Source organism: Saccostrea cucullata, unplaced genomic scaffold, assembly GCF_032062105.1.
Source record: "Saccostrea cucullata isolate Sc308-1 unplaced genomic scaffold, CSIRO_AGI_Scuc_v1 ctg9161, whole genome shotgun sequence".
NCBI lineage: Eukaryota > Metazoa > Mollusca > Bivalvia > Ostreida > Ostreidae > Saccostrea > Saccostrea cuccullata.
Genome location: NW_026925631.1, coordinates 1 through 9,108, shown reverse-complemented (window position 1 = coordinate 9,108; position 9,108 = coordinate 1). Strand labels below are relative to the sequence as shown.

The 9,108-nt window shown below is 34.0% G+C and overlaps 1 protein-coding gene across 1 annotated transcript; it reads left to right on the top strand.

Annotated features, from left to right (window-relative positions):
- The first annotated feature begins 648 nt into the window (after window positions 1-648).
- Window positions 649-6,336, top strand: LOC134269393 (zinc finger protein 883-like). Its single transcript, XM_062751585.1, has 2 exons — window positions 649-744; window positions 4,476-6,336. Exon 2 carries the CDS (start codon window positions 4,566-4,568, stop codon window positions 6,051-6,053), a length of 1,488 nt encoding a protein of 495 aa, XP_062607569.1. The 5' UTR covers window positions 649-744; window positions 4,476-4,565; the 3' UTR covers window positions 6,054-6,336.
- Window positions 6,337-9,108: the final 2,772 nt, after the last annotated feature.

The window sequence follows — 9,108 nt, the reverse complement described above, 5'->3', positions numbered from 1 at the left end:
GGAAACAAAAACGACTACTTCCGGTTATGAGAGAAAAACAATATAAATTTAATTATGTACTATACCATTAATATTTTTTTTTTTATAAAAAGAGCAGTTGAAATGATTTTAAGGCATGTTATTCAGACTGAAATGTCTATAGTAACCTCAAAAATCTCTTCAAAAATTTACCACCGGTCACGTGATTTCTTGTCCTCAAAGTGAGAAGATAACATTACGAGATCTCTTAAACTGTAACAGATCAAAACACCAAACTTTTATATGAATAATACACCAAGAAGATTGGGCAACAGATATAGGATAAAGTGCGTTCTCCGTCACTTCCGGTCGTCACAGAAAGTGATAAAAAATTGAAAATGATTTTTGTAAATGTTATTAGGACTATAATTGTCTAACGTAACGTTGAGAATCAAATCTTGGTAAGTTACACCTACGGCCGTTTGTTTTCCTGAATCATTTAAAATATTATATGCCTTTTTAAAATAGATAAAAGTTCATTCATGCAGATAAAGAGAGGAGAACGGAAGACCTTCTTTGTTGCTTTAGCAACAAGAGATTCTAGTTATATCCCTTATCTCTTTTGAACAACATAGTTATGCACATTTCTATTTCACATATTATTAATTTACACATTATTGATTCAAATTCTTTTCAATTATTTCAGATCCCCTGCTGACAGTGGTTGTGGAGGCCTGTTGTTTTATACTTTCCCGCAGACAAACACAGATTACCGGTGTAAGTGAGGTAATTATAATCGGATCAGGCCTCGGCACCAAAAACTGTGAACAGACCTAAGTCAAAACATTGATTTTGATTTGCTTGTCATTTACAATACTTAATAGGTTTTAATAAAAAATGTGCAGGTTTGCAATGTATAATATTTAAATTAAAAATTGGTAAAATTTTGTGTTCGTCATCAAAATTATTTTAAAAGTTACATTGATTTGAAATTTTCACTGAAGCATGATAAGTCTGTTCTCAGTTTAGGGTCTTAGGAATCTGTGGCCCGTTTTACAAAAGGACTTACGACTTAAGACCAAACTTAATTCTTGGTATAACTTTTTAATTAACATTATATCGAAAACTATTTTGAACTTTTTAAAAGGAATGTGGTATGATATTATTAGCTCACCTGAGCCGAAGGCTCAAGTGAGCTTTTCTGATCAAAATTTGTCCGTTGTCTGTCGGCGTTGTCGTTGTCGTCGTTGTCGTTGTTGTCGTCGTAAACTTTTCACATTTTCATCTTCTTCTCAAGAACCACTGGGCCAATTTCAACCAAACTTGGTACAAAGTATCCTTGGGTGAAGGGGATTCAAGTTTGTTCAAATGAAGGGCCACGCTCTCCTCGAAGGGGAGATAATTATGAATTAGTGAAAAAATTAATGGCATTTTTAAAAATCTTCTTCTCAAGAACCACTCGGCCAAGAAAGATGAAACTCATGTGGAAGCATCCTTAGGTAGTGTAGATTCAAGTTTGTTCAAATCATGACCCCCGGGGCAAGGGTGGGGCCAAAATGGCCGACCCTAGTTTTACATAGGAATATATTGGAAAATCTTTAAAAATCTTCTTCTCCAGAACCACTGGGCCAGGAAAGATGAAACTCATGTGGAATCATCCTCAGGTAGTGTAGATTCAATTTTGTTCAAATCTTGACCCCCGGGGCTAGGGTGGGGCCAAAATGGCCAACCCAAGTTTTACATAGGAATATATAGGAAAAATCTTTAAAAATCTTCTTCTCAAGAACCACTGGGCCAGGAAAGATGAAACTCATGTGGAATCATCCTCAGGTAGTGTAGATTCACGTTTATTCAAATCATGACCCCCGGGGCAAGGGTGGGGCCAAAATGGCCGACCCAAGTTTTACATAGGAATATATAGGAAAAATCTTTAAAAATCTTCTTCTCCAGAACCACTGGGCCAAGAAAGATGAAACTCATGTGGAATCATCCTCAGGTAGTGTAGATTCAAGTTTGTTCAAATCATGACCCCCGGGGCAAGGGTGGGGCCAAAAATGGCCGACCCAAGTTTTACGTAGGAATATATAGGAAATATCTTTAAAAATCCTTCTCAAGAACCACTGGGCCAGGAAAGATGAAACTCATGTGAAATCATCCTCAGGTAGTGTAGATTCAAGTTTGTTCCAATCATGACCCCCGGGGCAAGGGTGGGGCCAAAATGGCCGACCCAAGTTTTACATAGGGATATATAGGGAAATCTTTTAAAATCTTCTTTTCAAGTACTTCAACGCTATGATTAGTGATATTTATATGGAATCATCCTCAGGTAGTGTAGATTCTAGTTTGTTCAAATGATGAACGCCTGGCGGGGGGGGGGGTTAGTAAATTCAAGCCCGATGTGCTCAGGTGAGCGCTGTGGCCCCTGGGCCTCTTGTTACACAAACAATTTCAAAGAGAAATATTAATTTTGCAAAATATTACAGCAATCTGAAGTTTTTGGTCTTAGTTGTAAGTTCTTTTGTAAAACGGGCCCCAGGTCTTATTTAAGGAATAACTGTCTAATTTTTTGGTTTTTTGATGTGATCAATCAATTGATTGCGTGATAATTTGCAAAATGCATAAAATTTTCACGCAAGCCAATCGATGGATCATCATCATGAAATCAAAAAAATCCTATTTATTTATCATATATTTTTGAATCCTTAGGTTTTAACATTTTATACTAATTTAACATTAAATACAGAAAAAATAGGTAAAAATTTCAACGAAATATCATTTCATTTCTTTTTTTTTTTGTATATGTTCAAGACACCTTCAGACCAAGTACTATTTAGTTATAGGAATATTTTCCTCACATTTGAAATATCTTGACGTACAATATAATAAGAATGAACATGAACAGCAAATACAGAACTTTGAGTATGACATACAAATATTGCTTTTTGGAGGTGGGTTCAATGATTTAGTCTCCTAAGAAGTACAATATTTACTTGGCCCGAAGAATTGGTCCTTGTCATTATCAAGAAATAACAGAAAAATCCGTTGTTAATTTTGACTTACCGGGTACAGTGAAGCTTATTAATATAACAGTAAATGATTCAAAACAAAAATATGCAAACAATATAAATGGGAGAGGGGGGCATAAGGCATCTCCCTGGAAATTTGAGATTTGGAATCAGGTACCATTGAGAAAAAAGTTTCCTTTGTTGATCAATCACATCTGCCCTAAGGTCTATGTATTGATCAGGTAGAGGTTTCTCTAGGTTGACAAAACATTCCTCAGTCAAGTTGAATAAATAATCAAAGGTCTAAAAATTGATTTGCAATATGTCTGAAAAATAATAAGATCCAATAGTATGTTTTACATTTACATTTCATTTGATAATCTAACAACCAAGCTATATGATAAACGTGATGACTTTAACTTTTCTATCATCAACTTCCCTTACGTACATTTGTATGTAGCAATATACCTTCATCACCTGCATACGGAGTGTATATATCTCTTAGTTGATTTGATATGCAAGAGCAGGCTTTACTTATGAAGAATTTTTAAAACGAGGTAAATTATTGACAAGCAAGTTGATTGAACAAGAATATCGACAGTCTCATTTAAAGTCATCATTTTGCAAGTTCTATGGTCGATACAATGACCTTGTCAGCAAATACAATTTATCATTTTGTCAGATGCTGACTGACAATTTTCATACTAATTGTAAGTCCATTAATTATACACTGAATTGACGATGGATTTTTCGCTATTTCCCTGATCATGACAAGGAGCACACGATGTGTATAATCAGTGGACAGTAAATGCATGCTCACTACTCCATGGCACCTGATCCCACCTCTTATGTTTAAGAGGTCTATGTTTGCTCTACTCCTGTTTTGTATCGTTTTATGGACTTTGAAAATTAAAACTGTTCGTTATCTCCATATCCTTCATTTGACAAATCTGATTATAGATATACAGATTCATTTTTCTTGAGTGAAAACTAGAGCCAATTTAAAGAATCATTAATATGTGTAGCAACTAAAAAAAATCTGTAAAAAGTGGAGGGCCAAAAGTATATCTTAATTAAATTCAAACTGTTAAAAAATTCTGCTGACCTCCCCCCCCCCCTTCAAAAAAAATGGGGAGGGAAACATGTATCATTTGACAGTGAGGACAAGACTGAAATTGGTATTTAAATTAAATAAAGTTTACATGCAGCATGTGTATAGAAGTAATATCTAAAAAAAATATAAATTCATTTCTGTAGAACTGCAAAGCCTTATCATTCTAAGAGGTTTACGTGGGGTCAGATTGTCAAGGGAATAAAGAGGGCTCTCTTAAACATAAAAAGCAAGTCATCTAGAACAGCAAGCAACATATGCATAGTGATACTAAACAAAATTATGTGAAATACAAAAAAAAATTAAACTTACCATGTTTTACACATATTCCTGAAAAACACTTGGAAGAATTGGTATTTTTAAAAAAATGTCAGTTATGTTTTTAAAATTTTTATTTGCAGGTTTTCCCTGCATTGGTGTCATCTAGACTACTCTACCAGCTTTATCATATATCATATTTATCAATAAAGAAGATTTTATTAAAATCAAACATGGAACACACTGAAAATAACTCCACAACTTCTACCTCTGATAGTGATGATCTAATGAATGATCAGGCCTGTGAAATGGTGTATAGAAACGGACAAGTTTTTGTTAATGAAAAGGCTTATGAAATGGCTTACAAAAATGATCACGATCTTGTAGATGAGCAGGCCGGTAAATCTGAGAACACTAATGATTCTCTTGTCAATGATCAGGACTGTGAAATGGTGTACAGAAATGGCCAAGTTTTTGTTAATGAAAAGGCTTATGAAATGGCTTACAAGAATGATCAAACTCCTGTTGATGACCAGGCCTGTGAAACTCAGAGCACAAATCGTGTACTTGTTAATGATCAGACCTGTGGAAAAGAGTCCAAAACTGATGATTCAATGGAGCAGTTTAGCAGTTCTTGTATGGAAGTGATGATGAATCTTGGAATATATAACAATTTAAATGCAGCATCAGGGAGTGGTCCTTCTGAGGAAGGCAAACAAATTCCCTGCACTGCAAACTCTACTGAGAGTCAAACTTCAAAGGAAGAGAGCAAAAGTAAAGCAGGTACAAGTAATATTGTAAAAGAAAAAGGCCCAAAAGCAAAGCCTTATATATGCTCACTATGTGATAAAGCTTTTAGCGTATTGCAGACTTTAAAGAAACACTTGAGGGTTCATACTGGTGAAAAACAGCCCTATCTGTACAAGTGTCATATCTGTTCCAAGGAGTATGTTAAAAACTCCACCCTGCGGATCCACTTTCAGAGGCATCACCCTGATTCTGATGATAAACCTTTCAAATGTCCCGTCTGCGGAGAGTCATTCTCCCTTCTGGCCGAGCAAAACGAACATTTAAAAGAACACAAAGATTACAAACCAGTCACGTGTAACATATGTGGAAAAGGATTCACTCGAAAAATGGGGCTTCATCTGCACATGCTAAATCACTCCGAAACCAGACCTTATGGCTGTGAAACTTGTGGCAAGACCTTCACATTCGAAATGCATCTTCAACAGCATCAGAAATCCAACAACTGCTTGAAGTTTTTTACCTGTGAAATTTGTGGGAAAGTTCTTGCTTCAAAACAGACTTTAGTTTTGCATAAGATGATTCACACTGATGAGAAGAATGTGGAGTGTGAGGTGTGCATGAAGAAATTCAGGTCAAAGGGTTTACTTAAAAGACACAGTCGTATTCACACAGGCGAACAGCCTTACCAATGCGAGATTTGTGGAATGAGGTTCACACGCAAGCCCCCTTTGGTAGAGCATATGTCAACACATACTGGCATTAAACGCCATCTTTGTGAAATTTGCGGGAAGGAGTTCAATTGTAGTACCTACTTTAAGGCACACAAGCGGATTCATAGTGGAGAAAAGCCTTATGAATGTGAAACATGCGGGCAAAAATTTACACAATGTTCGCATTTGAGAAGACATGAAAAGATTCACATCAGGAATGCCTGGACTGCAGGAAGGTTTACCATTGGCTCTATACTTTAAAATAGACATGTCAAAAAGACCTATTTGTCTTTTGATCATTTTAGATAAGGGTGGAGATTTTTTCAAAATCACATATATATGTTATTTCTAACCATTCACTACTGTGTAATTTTTAGATTTTTTCCACAACTTTTATGATGTTTGTATTTTTATTATGATATTCTTTAGATAAAGACTTTGAATGAAAATCATATTTTTCATTTAAAAAAAAAATATTTATTTTTCACTTTCGTTAAGATAACGATTGTTAAATCATAAAAAATAGCGACATTCTTCATATTTTTATGAAACTAAACCTCTATAGTCATCTGAATAAAACAAAATGTCTATACACCTGTAGTAAAGTTTCATCCAATGTTTATCATGTTTATCAGCTTCATATCTTCATTCATTGTAAACATAAACCTAAAACATATTGTATATTGTGTTTGAAACTGTTTTTCTTAAGATTTTATGCTTATTTACAGGCAATACTTGAGCATTTTTCTGTCATTCTTGAACCATCTTGTAGCATGTATTTGAGAGAGTTTTTAGAGTCCTTTTTGTATACATGGTATGGCACTTTACACTTTCTTTTATCAAAACTTGTTTGGCAGATGTTTGCAGAGAAAGAATGATTGGGTGTTCATGTGAAATTGTGTTTAAAACTATAATATAAATATCTAGACTTAGTCCATAATGATGTGACATTGTGTATAACACTATAATATTAATACGTAGATGTAGGTTCATAATTATTATTTGAAATTATGTACATTTATTAGAATAAACTTAAAAAAATAATGTACTTTTTTATTTCATGCGTGAAATGAGTGTAATTGATTCTGTGGTATTGTGTATAGATAGGGGTCTTGGAAAAGCATTTGCTTGACCCAGCAATGTATCTTTGTTTATAAGGATTTTTATGACGTTTAGAGTTCAAGTACAGGTATTGTGAAACATATGGAGATAAGGAATAGCATTCGAGATCAAAAGTCAATAAAAACAGTACAAAATAGGAGCAGAGCAAACATATACCTCCAAAACATCAGAGGTTTGATCAGATGCCATGAGAGGAGTGAGCATCCACTGCCGACTGGTCACTTCATTCGTTTCATGATCGGGAAATAACGGAAAAATTCGTCGTCAATTCAGTGTATAAATAATAGACTAACAATTGGTATGAAAAACGTCAGTCAGCATTTGACTCGATGATAAATTGTATCGACCATAGAACTTACGAAATGATGACTTTGAACGAGACTGCTGATATTCTTGATTCATCAACTTGTTTGCCAATAATTTACCTCGTTTTAGAAATTGTTCCTACGTAGAGCATCTCTTGCGTAGCGAACCAGGATATATGGTATCGACATCAGATTGGAAATTACTAGGGATGTCAAAATTGTCAATAATTGATATTCGAATATTCGATAGGAGTATTCGAATATATTCGAATATTCGATAAAATAAATACATCTTGCATTACAAGATACATATGTTCACTCTCCTGTCAAGCAGTATAGGATTAATGCAATTATTTTGTAATAAAACTCATGTACAGTTTGGTAAATGCACTGCAATTATATTTTTAAAAAAAATATTGAATAGTATACATCCAAAATGTAATGATTTTTTTTGAAAATTCAAAAGATTCTTTAGTATGTTCCAGATGAATTGATCGTCTTACTAAAGTCTACACTGATAACTCCTACAAATTTATACCAAGCAGAACAATTATCTAACTTTTTGCTAATTATAATGTACTGACAATGAATTTTAATGATATTTACATAAACAAGGGGTCCGTGTGTTTACTGTAAAACTATGTCCTTACAACAATACAAGCTGATTGTAAGTACTGGAAACTATAATTATACCAATTATTAAGTGAAAATATAAATAAATTACTCAAATAGATACACTCTTCACACCTTTAAGGTAATCCAAGAGGAGGGTTTTTTTTTTTAATTTTGTACAAACTTATCAATTTCTAATAAAACTTGCCAGGTTTTTCTCTCTTTTTAATGCTTGTAAACTTAAAAACGAATATTCGAATCATAAATTTATATTCGAATATCAACTCATCGAATGAATATTCGATTATTCGAATATTCGTTGACATCCCTAGAAATTACCATTATTAATTGACAATACGTCGTCGATATATTCAAATGTCGAGTTGAAGGTAACAGCAAGGGTTCTCTTCTTTTCACTCAAGAGGTTTTGTACAAACTAAGCTTCATTTGAATTTAAAAATAGGTCTGCTAATAGCGGGCGTAATTGGTACACATGGGAATTCCAATAGATTGTTAGTGGACCTTGTCTCCAAAAACAATATATTGTCAATCAGAAATTTTTTTTTATCTTTTTGATGTCAGCTTCAGAGTATAACGTACTTGTGTATACACTCAGAATGTTTTTTTTTTCAAAAATAATTTTGCAAATGACCAGGGTAGATCGAACTTTCCTTCAAGTAGGTTAACTAGCCTATTGAAAGTATTATACACTAAAATATAAGTATGAAGAATTTCCGTTGGAATGTGAGCTGTAAGCATTGGTTTGATTTCCAGAGGTAGAAATAAAACCCAATGCTTGGAAAAAAGTAAACTTGAATCATCAGGTCTTTAATTTCAACTAAATCAACTTACCAGTAATGACGCATCCAACGGGACAGTAGTAGAATGACGAAGAAAAACAAGATCATGACAGAGAATTTTTTTTGAGAATTCAAAAATTAAAGGAGACTTACCTGTAAGGTGAACTTTAATTAAAATTCTCCGAAACACCAAGGAACGTTGGGTATTACGTGAGATATGCAAGCCTACTCCCAGATCAGTATTTAACTCAATATGTGAATATTCTTGATAATAAGCAATTTTACAGATGCTACATTTTATCTATTAATATAAATTTATCACCCTAGTTCCCATGGAAGGGAGATCAAGGGTGGGCACGTAATACCCAACGTTCCTTGGTGTTTCGGAGAATTTTAATTAAAGTTCACCTTACAGGTAAGTCTCCTTTAATTTTTTAATTCTCCTTCACCACCAAGTCACGTGGGTATCACGTGAGA